The sequence below is a fragment of the Toxorhynchites rutilus genome, chromosome 1 (genome assembly GCF_029784135.1).
Source record: "Toxorhynchites rutilus septentrionalis strain SRP chromosome 1, ASM2978413v1, whole genome shotgun sequence".
In the NCBI taxonomy this organism is placed as follows: domain Eukaryota; kingdom Metazoa; phylum Arthropoda; class Insecta; order Diptera; family Culicidae; genus Toxorhynchites; species Toxorhynchites rutilus.
This window is the reverse complement of record NC_073744.1, coordinates 76671383-76692658: the sequence shown is the minus strand read 5'-3', so window position 1 is coordinate 76692658 and position 21276 is coordinate 76671383. Positions and strand designations below refer to the sequence as shown.

General features: G+C 39.6%; 1 protein-coding gene across 12 annotated transcripts in view; it reads right to left on the bottom strand.

The window, feature by feature from the left end:
• Positions 1-21276, bottom strand: part of LOC129762887 (soluble guanylate cyclase 89Db-like) — a 79855-nt gene that overhangs the window by 21991 nt on the left and 36588 nt on the right. For 3 of the 12 annotated variants that reach the window (XM_055761461.1, XM_055761462.1, XM_055761467.1), the window contains exon 2: positions 18069-18544. The exons of 1 other annotated variant lie outside the window; for it this stretch is intronic. In XM_055761461.1, the coding sequence (XP_055617436.1) occupies positions 18069-18110 (42 nt within the window). In that variant the 5' untranslated portion in view covers positions 18111-18544. Of the gene's footprint in view, positions 1-3920; positions 4168-18068; positions 18545-21276 lie in introns of all 12 variants that reach the window. 8 more of the 12 variants (XM_055761468.1, XM_055761470.1, XM_055761472.1 and 5 more) reach the window with 5 other exon arrangements.

The following is a 21276-nucleotide window of genomic DNA, read 5'->3' as shown; positions in this document are numbered from 1 at the left end:
TCAACTGGCGAAGGAAACTATATCTAAGCAACAAGCTTTCGTGGAGTGCAAAACAATCGAATATTGAGTGGAATTGTAGATATAACCAGTTCGTTCAGTACGAAACTTTTGAAATAGGTCGGATACTATGCAATCAAATGCAAATGGCTATATGTTGCTTAACAACAGCACATATTTTTAGTCCATGAAAAAAACTGCTCTCCGTTGGTAACTAATATGTTGCGCCTCCATTTTCACACAGCTTCATTCTATCTGCCGACCCTTTTCGTAAGGAAACTGCTAAGCCTGAGTTTCATCTTCCTCCCGGAGGAATGTTGTTAGTGCGAAGATGCCATAGTTCCAAATTACGTTCATGCTGCCCACCAGCAGGAGAAACGACTAAATTTCATTACCTTCGTGAGGGATCCTTTAGTGGCTGACAACCACAAGCTGTTTGGCAGCAGGCAAAACAAAGGGATTTTAATAATGGACTGTTCAAACCACAAGCAACTTGCGTGTGTTCAACTCCCAACGGATGCTGTCGTTCGAGTCAAGATGTTAGCACTGATTGTCAACAGGAGCTCTCGATCATTTAGCTTTGTTTGTTAGTGGCTTCACAGCATCTCCGTCTCCCTTATGTACATATATTTAATCGATACTGGAAGCTTAGGGTGGCAATGGATGTATGGAAAAAAAATCATCGTCGAATTTCAAAAACCGACCATGTACAATTTGTTTTTGGCCCAAAAAAATGACCTGTGCAAAATTTCAGCTCAATCGGACATGATTTAGGGGTGTCTCAAAGATCTGAAAGTTTTGATTTTTTGATCCTCGAAAATCTTCCAAAGGGGGACTGAAAGAAATTTGAAAAATCCAATTTTTTTTGTCGAATCCAAATGTTGCATGAAACGTCGAGATCTGGTGTAATCCTGAAAATAAAATTTTTGGCAGAAAATCGACAAATATACAAATATACGAGGGTCGTTCAAAAAATAAGTTTCAGTGCCTCAGAAATCGCGGAAAAATAAAGTTGGGACAAAAAACAAGAATTTTTCTACATAATCGCCATAACGTTCGAGACATTTTTCATAGCGTGGCACGAGTTTTTCTATTCCGAGCGCGAAGTGCGTAGCGTCCAACTTTTTGAAGTACAATGTAACTGCGTCACGAATTTCTTCAGTGTTATCGAATCGTTGACCGCCGAACGCCTGTTTCATCACCGTACTATTGTGAAGTTTTGGACCGATTAAGAACAAAAGGCCAGGTTTATTGACGAAAGGAGTGTTCCTCATCCACGATAAGGCGCGACCCCATTCTGCTCGCGTAACTCAAGAGCAAATGAAAAAATTCAAATGGACTGTGTTCGAGCATCCTCCTTACTCCCCAGACCTCGCCCCTAGCGACTATCACTTATTCCCGGTGATGAAACAGGCGTTCGGCGGTCAACGATTCGATAACACTGAAGAAATTCGTGACGCAGTTTTTTTCCCCCCCTGTTGGGTGTGAACCACTGCGTCCATTATTTTGAACTATTGTGGTATACCCCTTTTTTATACTTCACTTCAAGCTTATCTACTACTTATTGATGAAAGAGTAGACTGAAAGCTATAGCGTGATAGGTGCCAATCAGGAATAATCTGTTTGATAAAATTTATAATCCTGATCGGCGACGCAAACCAAATTTCCTTGGACTCCAGAATAGCCTTATCAAGGTGTTGAAGTCTGCGTCTAGTTAGAGCTCCGCATTTACAGAGCAAATGTTCCGAGGTTTCGCTTTCGGCATTACAAAAGCGACATATATCATCTTGTGTAAAACCTATGTTCTTAATATGGTATTTACTCGGGCAGTGTCCTGTTACAAGACCAGTGAATGTGCTGAAGTCTATCTTACTAAGGCTTAGCAGCTGTTGAGTAATTTTAATACTCGGCGTAATGAATTTTTTCGCCTGTTTAAGTTTTGCAGCCATCCAATTGGCTGTCACTTCCCGGTCTTCCCATTTTTCCAGCTCACTTTTCAACACAAAGTCGGAGAGTCCACAGAATGGTTCTGGACCAGTGAATGGTGAGTTTGAGCCGTTCCTGGCAAGTTCATCTGCTCACTCGTTGCCCTCTATACCGCAATGGCCAGGAATGCAGTACAATCGTACCGAACTTATCTGACTTTATTGCCGTAAAAGGGAAATGCATTTTTGAAGAGCACTTGAAGGCATTTAGAGCTTTAAGTGCCGCTTGACTGTCAGAGAATATGCAGATGTTAGCATGTCTATATTTTCTTTTGAGGCAGACATTTAGACGTTCTATTATTGCAGCTATTCTTTCCTGAAAAACTGTTGGCCAGTTTCCCATAGCCACAGAGATTTTTGTTCTGGGACCATATACTCCAGCACCTGTTCTGATACCCATTTTCGACCCATCAGTGTAGAACATGATTGAACCATTACGAACGTTGGGGCCACCTTCATCCCATACTGAGCGAGAATGTTCGATCCCTCTGTATGGAATAACGTAATTTGTCCTAGGCTCCATCCAATCATTCTTCATCTCTGAGGCTGGTCCAATGGGTAAAAGATTCAAGATGCTCAAGTGACCAGGTTTGTCCCCGTCTAGTATTTTTTTTCCATATTTTATGCTTTAGATAGCTTTTTTAGCCTCTAGCTGAACATATTGGTTCAAAGGTACCAGATGAAGGATAGCCTCCAATACCTTTGAGGGTGTACTTCGCATTGCTCCAGTAAAAGTAACGCATGCTAGTCGTTAGAGTTTGTTTAGCTTTTTTGTAGCTACAGTCTCCTTAGTCTTTGGCCACCATACAAGTGAGATTCAATAATCAGCAAGGGCAACTCAGCTCTATGGGCATGCTCTAAAATGATAGGAAGAACATGGGGCCTTAAACCAAAATGGTTATGTGGGTTTACACTACTTCAACAAGTCTCCATATCGAAGGAATGTGCTCTAGTATCAGGCAGAGATGCCTTAAAAATCTCGATTAGAGGTGGAATTAGTTTTGATTCTCCATTTTGAATCAGGACTGGAAAAATTCCATCTGCACCTGGAGATGTGTAAGGTAGAAAGGATCTCACCGCATTAACTACTCTGGCTCTCGTGGCGACTAACCTATGTGACTATGTGAGCGACATCCTTTGCACTTTCATTTATTGTGGGGTGCAAGTTACATCGTACTTCAAAAAGTTGGACGCTACGCACTTCGCGCTCAGAATAGGAAAACTCGTGCCATGCTATGAAAAATGCCTCGAACGTTACGGCGATTATGTAGAAGAAAATAAAATAAAACGTAGATTACGAAAATCACCTTGTTTTTTGTCCTAACTTTTTTTTCCGAAATTTCTGAGGCACTGAAATTTATTTTTTGAACGACCCTTGTACAAATATACAATACAAAAATAAACAAAATGTACATGGTCGGTTTTTGAAATTTGACATGACCATGTTCGCTGCCACCCTATGGAAGCTATTAGCCCACGCTTAGACCTTTTAAGCCTATAAAATCCGCACCGAACGGAAGAATTTGTTCGGTGCGGAATATATAGCCTTTGCTAAATAGAGCGTACAGACATTAGCAGCAGGCATTCCAGGGTTGTTATTGCAAATTACAATAATTTCCATTCATAGTATAGGAAAACAATCTCGGTATCCTCGAAGACGATTCTGTCTCAGGAATAACCCTCCTGTCGACGGCAACAGCTTGTTTCGTGGCACAGCAAAACAAACAAAAACACACACGCTGTGATGGAACCCTTCCAAATGGAGTGATAAAAACAAACAAACACGTGCATGTGATAAACTTCAGATCATTCTCTTCAATGTGAATAGTGACAATTTATTTCGAAACACTTTCCAAACGAAACACACTTTGGCAGATGCCAACGGATGGCACAAAAAACACCATTACACACGCACACTCTCGCTGAGCCTTTACTTACCAGGACAGCTTGTTTTACACCTTGCAGGATAAGGCCATACATTCTGTTAACTATCGCTTGTATTCTTTTTGGTTTCGTGTTGCTGGTTGAAGGCAATTAGAATAAAGGCCGCATAAATTCCAATTATTAGCAAAAGCTATTTCAAATTTGCACTAGCTATTTGAGCACGTTTGAACGCTAGTCCATGTATAGGTTCCTGGATGTCACAGCTGTTCTTGCAGCGTTGAGCTTATTTCGGTTTCGGGCTCTGCAAAACAATCCAGTGATAAACAGTGTATCAGTTGAGACAGAAAGGCTTCGGAAAGCTAAGAATGTATAGCGTGTGGAAAAATATCTAATTAGCCGAAAGAAAAAACCGTCCCATGATGTGTCCTTATTGACATGTACAATTCCAAGAATGCAGAACGAAATATGGTGAACTGAAACATAACAGAGAATAGCATCCTTTCATAGCAGAGATTGATTCGGTTTCGTTTGGGAACATAATGTACTCCCTACACAAGTAGGAGTGCTGCATGCGAACATTTTAACACTTATTACAACTGATCCTATCGATATCCGATATCCTCGGGTATCGTACGAGATCTGTTCAAAAAGTATCGCGACTTTCGAATTTACGCGGGCTACGTATATTCGATTCTATTTTTTTTGTGGCATTATGTTGGTACTCATGTCTCTCACTTATGCTGACAAATACGGCTATTTTGAATGTTCAGTTAATTTTTGACAACTGCTTTTCTTACACGTGGTTCATCTACGATTTTCGCGTATTGCCTATCTCTAGAAAAATCCCTTCGTAGCGCTGAAGCAAATTCGGCTATGGCTATGGAAATGCTCAATGGAATAGGATAGAGTGGTCCACAAATAATATTTCTTGAAAAACAAATATTAATCCAAATTATTAGCAGTAGTAGTTGTTTTCAATTTCTTGATTTTTACACTAACATTTCCCGAGAAGTTACCGGTAAGTTTCTTCGTTTTTTCACAAAAATTAATGGTTTGTTCTGCAAAAACGGTTGCAAATTTATTATTCAAAGTATTGCCCATCGCCAGTCACAACTTTTTCCCATCTTTCTGGCAATTCACGGATCCCTTTGTGGAAATAATCGACCAGTTTGTCGACTAACCACGAATCGATTCAATTTTTGATCATCAACATTGGAGAAGTGCTGGTCAACCAGGGCATGTTTCATCGATCGAAAAAGGTAGCAATCGGACGAGGCAATGTCTGGAGAATACGGCGGGTGGGATAGGACCTCCCATTTCAGCGTTTCCAAGTATGTTTTGACCGGATTCGCAACATGCGGCCGAGCATTGTCGTGCTGCAAAATAACTTTATCGTGTCTTTGCTCGTATTGTAATCCGGTATCATCAGATGAATATTTTTGATGCGCTTTATTCCGTAAAGTAGAGAATTGTTGAGTTTAATTCCAAATATAAAACGAGGAAAGTTAACGTTTGTTGGTTCGATCATGCCATAGGAGTTTTCTCTCAGTTGTAATGCGAAATATGTAATTTAATCCTGGATTCAAAACCCTCAATAATTGTATCAACAGTACGACTTGTCAAAACTCCGCCTGCGAATGGCGGATCTCTATAGTAGCATGTCCGAAAAAGAACCTGAAACTATTGAGAACCAGAGCAGTGGGTCCAAAGCCCCAAAAAAGGAGGATGGTTGTAATAGCTGTTATCCATGGTTATTATAGAAAGAAAGTAATGGATAAACCCCTAAGCCAAGGTGTTACGCGACCCGTGCCGAGGGTTGAATGGTATGGAGGGTTTCATCAAATACCTTGCCTATAACGGAGCCTGTGGAGCACCGGGGCGCCCTTCACAGTATTTTCCTCCCTTACTGAATTAAGCGGGTTACTGATGTAGCTGACCTTCTTTACCGCGCAACTCGTGGGACTCACATGAACAATCCTAACAAGCTTTTCGGGTTCCGGCAGCCTCTCCCTGAATAATGGAGACGAACAAAATGCTGGACAGAATAAAGTTTATTCAGGTGAACCTTCATCACGCCAAGGGAGCAAGCAGCGTCCTATGCAGAAGGTTCATTCACGAAACTTTGGATGTGGCTCTTATTCAAGAGCCTTGGTTCTATTATTCTAGGATTCGAGGAATCTCTACACAAAAATGTAAGCTTCTCTATGACAGCACACAAACTGCATCAAGAGCAGCAATTCTTATACGGGATAACATTAGGTATGTACCGATCACAGAATTTATCAACCGTGACATCGTGACAATTCAATTGGAGGTCCCAACGACCCGAGGAAAAACTGTTATCATCGTCGCTTCGGCTTATTTCCCAGGAGACAACGTCCTCCATTTGAAATTGGTATGCTGATACAACATTGTAAATTAAATAACAAACAATTCATCATAGGATGTGACGCCAATGCCCACCATACGGTCTGGGGCAGTAGCGACATCAATGTTAGAGGTGAATGTTTGCTCGAATATTTAATGTCAAATTATATTAACATTTGTAACCAAGGAAACGACCCAACATTTGTTAACTCTATTAGACAAAAAGTTCTTGATCTAACACTCTGCAGTTCTAAACTATCAGATAAGATAAAAATTGGCATGTGTCAAATGAAGAATCTCTATCTGATCATAAACATATAATGTTTAATTATAATTCTGGTGATCGTTTGATCGAACAATTCAGAGATCCAAGAAAAACAAAATGGGATAGTTATCATTCCAAACTTCAGGAGAAAATTTTGATATCAGTGGAAAGTATTACTTCCACTGAACAGCTTGAAATAGTTTCATCAGAATTTGAAACCAATATTAAATCCACCTTCGAAGAAAACTGTCCACTGAAGCAAAAAACTTCAAGTAAGGATGCATCTTGGTGGAACAAAAAACTTGAAAGGCTTAGAAAATTGTCTAGAAATCTTTTCAACGGAGCAAAAATTACCTCTGATTGGACAGATTACAAAAACTGTCTAACAGAATATAACAAAGAAATCCGTAAATCTAAGAGAAGGGATTGTAAGTTCACATGTGAACAGGTAGAAAGTTTACCTGTTGTAGCAAGACTTCATAAAGCCCTTTCTAAGGATCATACCAACGGACTTGGTAGTCTGAAAAAAGGAAATGGTCAATATACAACCGATTCCCAGGAAACACTTAGTATCATGATGGAAACACACTTCCCAGGCTCAATCCAATTGATTTCCGGACACGCACAGGTCTTCAGCACAGCTCAATCTTGTCTAATCAGAGACGAGAATAGAGCTAATGAATTGGCTAGGGCGGTCTTCACGAAGTCAAGGGTTGAATGGGCAGTGGATTCCTTGAAGCTCTTTAAATCTCCAGGACCAGACGAGATTCATCCGGTGCTGTTACAAAAAAGCAAGGATATCACTGTCCCTCTTCTAACGGAGATGTTTAGAGCTAGTATGGTACTAAGCTTCATTCCTAGTAAATGGCGAGAAGTCCGGGTTATATATATTCCCAAGGCTGGCAAACGTGACAGGACGACTTCCAAAGCGTATAGTATAGACCAATTAGTCTAACATCTGTAATCTTAAAAATGATGGAAAAGGTCATTGATCCCCATATCAAATCATCATATTTGAACAGGAGACCATTGAACAAATTTCAATTTGCCTACCAAGCATATAAATCAACTGAAACAGCGCTTCACACGTTAATTTCAAAAATAGAGAAGTCTTTTGATGCTAAAGAAATCTCACTTACAGTTTTTCTTGATATTGAGGGAGCATTTGACAATGCATCCTACAACTCTATAAATAAAGCTATGAAAAAATGTAGTTTTGACATGTGCATCTCCAACTGGATACATGCCATGCTAACCAACCGACTAATAACAGCTAAATTAGGAGGATCTACTCTAACAACGAAACCAACTAGAGGTTGACCTCAAGGAGGAGTTCTGTCTCCTCTGTTGTGGTCCCTAGTTGTCGACGATCTTCTTAATAACCTAGCTAATTTAGGATACGAAGTCATTGGTTTTGCTGATGACATAATCATCTTAGTGAGGGGTAAATGTGAGTATACTATTCCTGGCTAGGTTCCTGGATGTCACAGCTGTTCTTGCAGCGTTGAGCTTATTTCGGTTTCGGGCTCTGCAAAACAATCCAGTGATAAACAGTGTATCAGTTGAGACAGAAAGGCTTCGGAAAGCTAAGAATGTATAGCGTGTGGAAAAATATCTAATTAGCCGAAAGAAAAAACCGTCCCATGATGTGTCCTTATTGACATGTACAATTCCAAGAATGCAGAACGAAATATGGTGAACTGAAACATAACAGAGAATAGCATCCTTTCATAGCAGAGATTGATTCGGTTTCGTTTGGGAACATAATGTACTCCCTACACAAGTAGGAGTGCTGCATGCGAACATTTTAACACTTATTACAACTGATCCTATCGATATCCGATATCCTCGGGTATCGTACGAGATCTGTTCAAAAAGTATCGCGACTTTCGAATTTACGCGGGCTACGTATATTCGATTCTATTTTTTTTGTGGCATTATGTTGGTACTCATGTCTCTCACTTATGCTGACAAATACGGCTATTTTGAATGTTCAGATAATTTTTGACAACTGCTTTTCTTACACGTGGTTCATCTACGATTTTCGCGTATTGCCTATCTCTAGAAAAATCCCTTCGTAGCGCTGAAGCAAATTCGGCTATGGCTATGGAAATGCTCAATGGAATAGGATAGAGTGGTCCACAAATAATATTTCTTGAAAAACAAATATTAATCCAAATTATTAGCAGTAGTAGTTGTTTTCAATTTCTTGATTTTTACACTAACATTTCCCGAGAAGTTACCGGTAAGTTTCTTCGTTTTTTCACAAAAATTAATGGTTTGTTCTGCAAAAACGGTTGCAAATTTATTATTCAAAGTATTGCCCATCGCCAGTCACAACTTTTTCCCATCTTTCTGGCAATTCACGGATCCCTTTGTGGAAATAATCGACCAGTTTGTCGACTAACCACGAATCGATTCAATTTTTGATCATCAACATTGGAGAAGTGCTGGTCAACCAGGGCATGTTTCATCGATCGAAAAAGGTAGCAATCGGACGAGGCAATGTCTGGAGAATACGGCGGGTGGGATAGGACCTCCCATTTCAGCGTTTCCAAGTATGTTTTGACCGGATTCGCAACATGCGGCCGAGCATTGTCGTGCTGCAAAATAACTTTATCGTGTCTTTGCTCGTATTGTAATCCGGTATCATCAGATGAATATTTTTGATGCGCTTTATTCCGTAAAGTAGAGAATTGTTGAGTTTAATTCCAAATATAAAACGAGGAAAGTTAACGTTTGTTGGTTCGATCATGCCATAGGAGTTTTCTCTCAGTTGTAATGCGAAATATGTAATTTAATCCTGGATTCAAAACCCTCAATAATTGTATCAACAGTACGACTTGTCAAAACTCCGCCTGTGAATGGCGGATCTCTATAGTAGCATGTCCGAAAAAGAACCTGAAACTATTGAGAACCAGAGCAGTGGGTCCAAAGCCCCAAAAAAGGAGGATGGTTGTAATAGCTGTTATCCATGGTTATTATAGAAAGAAAGTAATGGATAAACCCCTAAGCCAAGGTGTTACGCGACCCGTGCCGAGGGTTGAATGGTATGGAGGGTTTCATCAAATACCTTGCCTATAACGGAGCCTGTGGAGCACCGGGGCGCCCTTCACAGTATTTTCCTCCCTTACTGAATTAAGCGGGTTACTGATGTAGCTGACCTTCTTTACCGCGCAACTCGTGGGACTCACATGAACAATCCTAACAAGCTTTTCGGGTTCCGGCAGCCTCTCCCTGAATAATGGAGACGAACAAAATGCTGGACAGAATAAAGTTTATTCAGGTGAACCTTCATCACGCCAAGGGAGCAAGCAGCGTCCTATGCAGAAGGTTCATTCACGAAACTTTGGATGTGGCTCTTATTCAAGAGCCTTGGTTCTATTATTCTAGGATTCGAGGAATCTCTACACAAAAATGTAAGCTTCTCTATGACAGCACACAAACTGCATCAAGAGCAGCAATTCTTATACGGGATAACATTAGGTATGTACCGATCACAGAATTTATCAACCGTGACATCGTGACAATTCAATTGGAGGTCCCAACGACCCGAGGAAAAACTGTTATCATCGTCGCTTCGGCTTATTTCCCAGGAGACAACGTCCTCCATTTGAAATTGGTATGCTGATACAACATTGTAAATTAAATAACAAACAATTCATCATAGGATGTGACGCCAATGCCCACCATACGGTCTGGGGCAGTAGCGACATCAATGTTAGAGGTGAATGTTTGCTCGAATATTTAATGTCAAATTATATTAACATTTGTAACCAAGGAAACGACCCAACATTTGTTAACTCTATTAGACAAAAAGTTCTTGATCTAACACTCTGCAGTTCTAAACTATCAGATAAGATAAAAATTGGCATGTGTCAAATGAAGAATCTCTATCTGATCATAAACATATAATGTTTAATTATAATTCTGGTGATCGTTTGATCGAACAATTCAGAGATCCAAGAAAAACAAAATGGGATAGTTATCATTCCAAACTTCAGGAGAAAATTTTGATATCAGTGGAAAGTATTACTTCCACTGAACAGCTTGAAATAGTTTCATCAGAATTTGAAACCAATATTAAATCCACCTTCGAAGAAAACTGTCCACTGAAGCAAAAAACTTCAAGTAAGGATGCATCTTGGTGGAACAAAAAACTTGAAAGGCTTAGAAAATTGTCTAGAAATCTTTTCAACGGAGCAAAAATTACCTCTGATTGGACAGATTACAAAAACTGTCTAACAGAATATAACAAAGAAATCCGTAAATCTAAGAGAAGGGATTGTAAGTTCACATGTGAACAGGTAGAAAGTTTACCTGTTGTAGCAAGACTTCATAAAGCCCTTTCTAAGGATCATACCAACGGACTTGGTAGTCTGAAAAAAGGAAATGGTCAATATACAACCGATTCCCAGGAAACACTTAGTATCATGATGGAAACACACTTCCCAGGCTCAATCCAATTGATTTCCGGACACGCACAGGTCTTCAGCACAGCTCAATCTTGTCTAATCAGAGACGAGAATAGAGCTAATGAATTGGCTAGGGCGGTCTTCACGAAGTCAAGGGTTGAATGGGCAGTGGATTCCTTGAAGCTCTTTAAATCTCCAGGACCAGACGAGATTCATCCGGTGCTGTTACAAAAAAGCAAGGATATCACTGTCCCTCTTCTAACGGAGATGTTTAGAGCTAGTATGGTACTAAGCTTCATTCCTAGTAAATGGCGAGAAGTCCGGGTTATATATATTCCCAAGGCTGGCAAACGTGACAGGACGACTTCCAAAGCGTATAGTATAGACCAATTAGTCTAACATCTGTAATCTTAAAAATGATGGAAAAGGTCATTGATCCCCATATCAAATCATCATATTTGAACAGGAGACCATTGAACAAATTTCAATTTGCCTACCAAGCATATAAATCAACTGAAACAGCGCTTCACACGTTAATTTCAAAAATAGAGAAGTCTTTTGATGCTAAAGAAATCTCACTTACAGTTTTTCTTGATATTGAGGGAGCATTTGACAATGCATCCTACAACTCTATAAATAAAGCTATGAAAAAATGTAGTTTTGACATGTGCATCTCCAACTGGATACATGCCATGCTAACCAACCGACTAATAACAGCTAAATTAGGAGGATCTACTCTAACAACGAAACCAACTAGAGGTTGACCTCAAGGAGGAGTTCTGTCTCCTCTGTTGTGGTCCCTAGTTGTCGACGATCTTCTTAATAACCTAGCTAATTTAGGATACGAAGTCATTGGTTTTGCTGATGACATAATCATCTTAGTGAGGGGTAAATGTGAGTATACTATTTCCAATAGAATGCAAACAGCCCTTAACTACACACTCAAATGGTGCAACTTGGAAGGACTGAGTATTAATCCTTCAAAAACAGTCATAATTCCATTTACCAGAAAAAAAAGTATAAGATTCCACCTCTTAGATTGGGAGGTGTACAATTGGAGCTTTCAAAACGAACCAAATATTTAGGTGTCATACTCGACCAAAACCTAAATTGGAACGACCAACTGGAGTATGCAATATCTAAAGCCCAGACTGCTCTCTGGAGTTGTAGTAGTATATTCGGGAAAAAGTGGGGACTAAAACCGAGAATGATTCACTGGATTTACTCGGCAATTGTGAGACCCAGACTAACATATGCTTCGCTAGTGTGGTGGCCTAAAACTACACAAATATCAGCTCAGAAAAAGTTCGATAAACTACAACGTCTGGCATGCCTATCAATAACTGGAGCAATGCCTAGCGCACCTTCCAAAGCCCTAGATGCTCTTTTATACCTTCTACCCTTGCACCAATATGTGCAACTTGAAGCGGAAAAAGGTGCTCTTAGGCTGAAACGTATAAAACATTTTCTAGAAGGAGATCTCACAGGGCATTCACAAATCCTGAAAGATTTTCAACTGAACACTATAGTAAGCATGAATGAAGACTAGATGGAAACAAAGACTAACTTCAGTGTTCCCTCCAAAGTGATTGAATTCAATCGCAACGAATGGGAAGAAGGTGGCCTCAAAACTCGTCCAGGATCACTCGTGTTTTATACCGATGGATCTAAAATCGGTAAATCTACGGGAGCTGGTTTTACTGGACCAGGAATCGATATGTCAATTCCAATGGGGCAGTGGCCTACAGTTTTTCAAGCAGAAATACAAGCTATTCTAACATGTACAAATATTTGGTTCCTTCCCTGATCTCTTCGGAGAAGGACGTGTTTTTCTTTCGCTGCAAAGTGGAAATGAAGTATCAAGTTTTTTTTTTCTATAACTCTTTTGCTACCTGTTTAAAAAAAAGTGTTTTTACAGGCATACATACTCGCCAGCACCTAGGATCTAAACCGTGCACCCATTGACTACCTGGACTAACTTCGTCACCGGCTAGCAGTCAGCTACCCAGCTTGTTGGAGTTACTCTTCGAAAACAGGTAGGCTAAGTTCTGCTATTTGCTTTTCCTTCCTGTTGTTATCGTCCTCATTAACAAGAAATTAATATCTTGCTTTCACAATGGAAGTGGATGTTACTAAACACCACAGTCCCCCCGCCCCTCCTATTCCTAATAATGAATCAACTACCCCGGAGCCGGGGAACCACGATCCACCATCAAAAACAGCTCCTCGGATTAATCCTATCCTGAAGATTCCGATGGACCTTACCATGTTTATTTTCGCCTCCGCCAGAAAGCTCTGCGAATTTTGACAATAGCCAGAGAACTCAAAAAGAATTTCAGCACGGTCGATTCGATAAAACTTATTAGACAGAACAAGCTTCGCGTGGTTGTCAAAGACCGCAAGCAAGCCACTGAGATTACGCAATGCAAACTTTTTACGGAGGAATATTTTGTTTATATTCCTTCAAAAGACGTTGAAATTGATGGTGTCATCACCGACCCTAGTCTAACGTGTGATGAAATATTACACGAAAGAAAAGGTCGATTCAAGAATGCCAGTATTGATCATCTGAAGATACTTGCTTGCAAGAAATTGCATTCGGTATCTCATTCCGAAAAAGGGAAAGAGTACTTCGAATCAGATTCGTTTCGAGTAACCTTTCCCGGAAAAGCTCTTCCACAATTTGTGGAAATTGAAAAGGTTTTGCTTCCGGTGCGCCTTTACGTACCCAAAGTGATGAGCTGTATAAAATGCAAGCAATTGGGGCATACAGACTCCCACTGCAGAAACAAGATACGTTGTGCAAAATGTGGGGGGATGCATGAGGATAAATCATGCTCTGAAGATGTCGATAACTGCATTTTCTGCAAAGGAGAAGTTCACGATCTTTCTGCGTGTCCAGCGTTTAAATCGCGGGAAGCAAAAGTTAAGAACTCTCTCAAACAACGATCCAAGTCGACCTAAACGATGATGATGCTGAAATGCTCAAAAGGGCTGTTGCAAAAGAGACCCCTAATTCTGGAGCACAAGAGAACCCTTATGCAATTCTGCCAACCAATGATTGTGAAAATTTTGCTTCCATTGAAGAAGCATTCATGTCAATACCGGGAGGCTCAACGAAAAGAAAAAATTCTGCTCCTCTTACTCCTCCGACTCCTCGTAAGAAGCAAGAAAACGTTAAACCAATTGAGAAATCCTCTGGAAGTGATAAAACTCCAAAACGTCTACTTTATCGTTAGATTGTATGTGGGAAGTAATCCAAGATCCTCATGGTAGCGATCACTTACCAATCCTTGTTTCTATTGCCAATGAGATGTGTCCACAGAAATTGGTCGAAGTTGTATACGATCTTACCCATAATATTGACTGGGAGAAATTTGCTAGTATTATATCAGAGAGCATCAATTCGACTCCTGAACTTCCACCTCTAGAAGAATATGATTTCATTGCTAGTTTGATTTACCACACTGCCATTCAAGCTCAAACGAAACGTTTCCCTGGTGCAAAACTTCGCCGACGCCCTGGTGCTCCTTGGTGGGACAAAGAGTGCTCGGATGCTTATTTCAATAAATCCTCTGCTTTCAAAATTTTTCGTAAAAATGGCTCAATGGAAAATTTTGATAAGTATGAACTTTTGGAGACCAAATTCGAAAATCTTATTGGAGCGAAGAAACGCAGTTATTGGCGACGATATGTCAATGGTTTGTCAAGGGAAACATCTATGAGTACCCTGTGGAACACAGCCAGGTGTTTGCGAAACAAAAACCATACAAACGAAAACAAAGAGTATTCAGACCGATGGATTCTTGATTTTGCCAAAAAAGTATGTCCAGATTTTGTTCCTGCAGAAGACATATCTCGTAATACATCGTCTTCCAATAGTAATAACGAGACATTGTTTTCTATGACTGAATTCTCACTTGCACTTTTTTCGTGCAATAATTCAGCTCCTGGTTCCGATGGAATCAAATTTAATCTTTTGAAGAACCTTCCAAACGTCGCTAAGAAACGTTTATTAAGGTTATTTAATAAGTTTATTGAGCAAAATATTGTCCCTATCGAGTGGAAACAAGTGAGAGTAATAGCCATTCAAAAACCGAATAAGCCAGCTTCCCACCATAACTCATACAGACCAATTGCCATGCTATCTTGCATCCGTAAGTTATTGGAAAAAATGATACTCCGACGTTTAGACGAATGGGTTGAAGAGAATAACTTTTTATCAGATACGCAGTTCGGTTTCCGCAAGGGCAAAGGGACAAATGAATGTCTTGCGTTACTTGCTTCGGAAATTCAGACGACCTTTGGTAATAAAAAACTGATGGCTTAGACATTAAAGGGGCGTTTGACTCAGTATCAATAAGAATTTTATCCGATAAACTTCACAACCATGGATTTTCACCAATTTTAAACACCTTTTTGTTTAATCTGTTATCCGTAAAGCACATGCACTTTTCTCATGGAAATTGTGCCGTTTCTAGGACTAGCTACATAGGTCTCCCTCAAGGTTCTTGCTTAAGTCCTCTTCTGTATAATTTCTATATTAATGATATAGATGATCATCTTGCAGATGGATGTTCTTTGAGGCAACTGGCAGATGTTAGTGTTGTATCCATATCAGGTACTAGAACTATTGATTTGCAAAGACCGCTGCAAATTTCCTTAAATAATTTATCTACATGGGCTGTGAATCTAGGTATTGAATTCTCAACTGAGAAAACAGAAATGGTTGTATTTTCTAGGAAGCACCAACCTCCCGAACTTCTGCTTCAATTGTTCAACAAAACCATCGTTCAATCCACAAGCTTCAAATATCTTCGAGTTTGGTTTGATGCTAAATGTACATGGGGAAAACATATTGCGTATCTGAATAAAAAATGTCAACAGAGAACAAATTTTCTCCGGACAGTTATTAGAACATGGTGGGGTGCTCATCCAGAAGACCTAATACGGCTGTACAAAACTACAATTCTGTCAGTCATGGAATATGGTTCGTTTTGTTTCCGTTCGGCTGCTAAAACCCACATCATTAAACTGGGGAGGATACAGTATCGTTGCTTGCGTTTAGCCTTAGGGTGCATGCAATCAACACACAACATGAGCCTTGAAGTCTTGGCAGGTGTTTTACCATTGCAGGTTCGGTTTTGGGAACTGTCCTATCGCTTCTTAATCCGAAGCGAAATCATGAACCCATTAGTAATTGAGAATTGTAAGAAGCTTCTCGAGTTGAACCAACGGTCGAGATCCATGGATCTGTACTCTCATTACATTTCTCAAGAAATAAAACCTTCAGCAGTCAATAATGTAAGCTTTCCGAACTTTTGCAGATCTTCCGTTGATTTCGATCTTTCTATGAAGGACGAAACTCGAGACATTTCAGATCATCTTCGATCATCATTAATCCCTAATATTTTCGCTTCAAAATATAACCATATCAATTCTTCAAGAATGTTTTTCACTGATGGTTCAAGAATCAACGGATCCACTGGTTTTGGTATCTTTAATGAACATTACACTAGCTTTCATAAACTTGAAGACCCTTGTTCAGTGTATGTTGCCGAACTGGCTGCAATATATCATGCAATTAAGACCATTGAGTCCTTACCACCTGATCACTATTTTATTTTCTCGGATAGTCTTAGCAGTATACAAGCCATTCAATCCTTTAAACAACAGACGAAAGCATCATATTTTCTTATCGAAATTAGGAATGTATTGAACTCTCTTGTTGATAAAAGTATTCGAATCACTTTCATTTGGATTCCTTCCCATTGCTCTATTCCTGGTAATGAGAAAGCGAATACACTCGCAAAGATGGGTAGTATGCAGGGCACAGTTTTTGAAAGACAAATAGCGTATCAGGAATTATTCTCCATTTCCCGACAGCAGTCACTCACCAGTTGGCAAAACCAATGGAACAGAGATGACCTTGGGAGATGGCTATACTCTATTATCCCCAAAGTTTCAACGAAGGCCTGGTTTAAAGGGTTAGATCTTGACAGAAATTTTATTAGAAATATGTCCAGATTGATGTCCAATCATTCCGCGCTAAATGCGCATCTCATCCGCATAGGTCTTGCTACTAACAATTTATGCAATTGTGGTCAAGGATATCATGACATCGAGCACGTTGTTTGGTCATGTAATGAATTTTGCAATGAAAGAATTAAACTGGTTGCCGATTTAGAGGCTCAAGGAGTACACTCACGCCTAACAGTTCGCAATATCATAGCTACTCGCGACCCTAATTTTATGTTCCCCATATATGTCTTCCTAAGAAGCGCTAATGTTATTATTTAGGTCACATCTCCTGTCCATTCTCCCTTCCTTTCCTATTACACAAGCAGAACTTAGTACCCGTTGAGATAAGATCATTACAGGAGCTATTAACATAACAAGGAGGCACTCACTACCAAAGGATACCGTTGCTACATCAACTGGCGATGTAGTTGTTACGACCCACCACAGGCACTGTTCAAGACAAGGATAATACCGACGAGGCAACGAAGGAATAATTTTTTTTTATATATTGCACTGTAGTTTTAGCTAATTAGACTTAAGTTAATAATTATGTAGTTATAATATATTCAAATAGTTTTAAAATGTATTGCTTGATGGTGGCTCTTTATCCACTTGAGCCTAATTAAATCAATAAAGGAAAAAAAAATAAGAGAAGAAATGGATGAAGTACATAAATGGATTGATGCAATCTGGAATAACGTTTGGGCGTTTGGGCGTTTGGGATGAGAAGGAAAATAAAATAAACAAAAGTTATTGGAAGCGATAATTGATCTATTATAATTAATTGTAAGGCAAATTTATGGCCTGAATTATATGTCCCATTCCTATGTCGTTATGTTGTAGTTATTTGATTTCTTAATAATTTTAGTAATAATGTATCCAAACATTGAATGTTCCAAATCAACTCTAGTCCTCTAACCGAACACTAACAGTTACTTATTTTTCCGGCACTTTTCAAATGCACTAATAATAATATCGTGTGATATTTTTATACCATTATGTGTCAGCACAGATGAGCCAATTACACGACCCTAATGATGTCTGATTAAGCCAATCAATTTAATAAAAAAACCGCCTCAATACACAGAACAACACAAAGAACACTGTCTAGCTACCGAAGGTTAGAAATCTCACCTGTACAAAGTGTTGGACACTCTCCAGCAGCATACCGTACATCTTGCCAATATTTCTTATCGATGCGGCCCCAGCTTGGGTCGATCTTCCTCAGTGTATAGGCGACAATATGATTTTTTTTGCCTACTGCTCTCGATTGTATTTCACACAACATTCACATTTCACTAGCCTTAGACTGTGTCATCACTCCGTACACTCTTCCCGGGCTTAGGCCCCACGGCTGGCTTTCTCACGAGATGTCCGTCTGTCCGAATAGAATTTATTTTTAGCAACGCGTCGTCGCCACTCTTTTCTTCTCGAATTGATACTCCATACGCGGCAGTCTATCAGATTTGGTACCCCACATCTGTCCCTTCACATCCGAGCATCTGTGACATTCTAATTAGCATTATTTTGACCTCTCTCGCGGTCACCGTGTGTTTGTTTTTTTTTTTTTTTCTCTAGAGAATATCACTTTTACGTTTTACTATGCTTTGCTGGTCGTTTGCGTAGAATGTAGAATGATAAAAAACCCATCACTCTAATTGCGAAAGATGAGTATTGTCGGAAAACAGGATGGAAATTTTGTAAAACTTAAACATAAATTTTGGAAGTAATAAAAAGAAAGTATATTCAAATTACTCAGAAAATTATTGAAATTTGAATATCAAATGGAAAATTTTGATTTTCCTGCTTTAGTATTTGAATAAGAATATATGTAATTCAGCTCGATGGTAAAACCAGGTTTCCCATTCTGTAAACATTGACGATAGTTTCTTCCTAAGATAAAGTCTTTAAAAAATGCTAAATTGTTTCTAAGCATCGAATATAATAAGCATATGACAAACCATTCATGAAAATGTTCTAGTGTTTTCATGAGACTTGTTTTCCTAAACTTGTTCTCAATATTTTCAGTAGATAGTGGAATATAATATTATATAAATTATGAACGAAACAAGTTCCGTTATATCAGATTTTTTATAACCACCTAGAGAAAAAAAACTGACTAAACAAGTCATAAAAACTTACAGTTTGTTCTCTATTTTATATTTTCCGGATGATCTTACTTACACTTCCTGTCTGTGTATTCTCTAGACTCACATTACACTCAGAAGGAGGATGTCATTGAATTTGTCGCCCCACAGTATGAATCCAAAATATCCACCCAACCGTTTGGGGTGCAAACTTCTATTTACATTGTTGGCCGCTTGCTGACCCAGTCAGCTTTAATCTTCGAATTTCTCGAAACGTGAGACAGTTTGAACCAGAGTTGAACTCTACCTGTTTTGATAAAGAACAGCTATTGGGGGGGGAGGGGGGGGTGGAGGGGGTGATTTTGGGGTTTCACAATACCATTGTATTTCATCCATCTTGTGTGTATCCCTTGACGATAATCAATTATCGCAGGTTATTGCCTATCATTCCATTTGCTGTTTGTTGCCACCCACGAGTGGTTTAGAGTCAAGCAAAAAATAATTACTCCACGTATCAAGGTAGAAGAAAAGTAGAAGTAAGCATGGGCAACAGTAGATGGATTTTACTCAGCTATTCATCATCCACCGACTGAATGAGAATGATTAGCATTGAGTAAGATCCTTCATCCCTCCCCCAACAATTGTGCCGTCTTTGTATGCCTCAGGATACGATTGGGAAATACAGTATCGCTGAAGAAAGAGATTAAATTTCGCTGAAGCGAGTTTTGTTGACTTCAGGATGAGGATTGCTAAACGTTGAAACCAATCGTAACCGAATCCATCAATGTTCATGAAATCAAGCTAAATGTGAAGTTCTCAGAAATGTCAATCGGAGAAATATTGCAAATTCGGTGAGCGAAATAAACATTTAGTAGGAACAACATATTTTCCACCAGTAAAATCCCATATTTGCAGTATAAACAGTAAAACTCGTTTACATGAGATGTTGAGAAAATATTTATACATCTTCAATGAGGGCGGCGAGTGAGCTTCTAAAACATAACATTCCTGTTCAGAAGCAGTTCTCATTTTCGAAACCGAGGAATAAATCCCCCTACTCACAGTCAAGACGCTCGCAGGGCTGCCTGAATTTACCACCCCTTTGGGAGCATCCCCACTTGAAGTGCGAAGCGGATATAAACATTCCAGACTTTATTCGAGCGGAAAACCATGTAGAGAGGTGTATCGGCGGTGCTTCAAGTTTGCGCACAAATAAAACCGACAAACGTAGGTTTAGAATGGTATCTTTCTTCCTTTCTTTGTTTTTAAGAGGCTTTAAACTTTGCAGTTCATTCGCCTCTATAAGAATGGTATCTGCAGATGTTGAATAACGTTGTTTGTTATTGTTCTGTGCATTGAAACTCTGTTGTAGCATTCCTTTTGACGTAGGACTACGTCTAACCGGAAGATATAGGGGGTGAAATGGAAATCCAGGCACTGAACAAGTAGGAAAAAATGCAAGATTTGGAACGCTTATAACTAGAGCATTTCTCAATAGATCGCAAAGGTTTTTGCATCAATTGATAGGAAATATATCTACGCATCTATCATAACGAATAACATTTCATTTTTCTTGAGATAAATAATTAAATAATTGTGAAATATCAAGCCTTGTCAAAATGCACTATGTGCCCATTTTTGATTGGTCCATTTTGTGCTCCTCAAATCGTACCGACCAAAACGGGCAACCAGAGCAGCAGCGAAATAGAATGAAGCACGATTGGAAAGGAAAAAGAAAAAAATGAACGAAACATTGGTCGCAGTCTCACACATGCGTAATTCTCGAGCCAGCCAGTCAGCTTAAAAATCCCCTCTCCGCTGCCGTAACGATCATTCTCATCCGAACCGTACACCACATCGTTTCGCATCACCTCACATCAACAAACCAACACAAGCAGCCATGGTTGGATATGGCAAAGGAGGAAAAGTGAAGGGAAAGGCAAAATCCCGCTCGAACCGTGTTGATCTGGAGTTCCTCGCAAGGGTAGCTAGGCCGAGTGCGTTAGTACCAGTGCACCAGTCCACCTAGCCGGCGTTATATAGTTTCGGCCGCCGAAGTGATCGAGTTGGCTGGTAGAGCTGCTCGCGACGATAAGAAAAACCGCATTCAGAACAGAACACATCAAGACAACAACAGGCAGTTGCAGCGAGTGGCGAGTGGCAAACGCAATCGCAAAACGGCATCAGGTAGCAGAAGAAAAAAGTTTGTTCTTTATACAAACTGCTTTGGTGGCAAATCCAGAACAAGGCGGCAT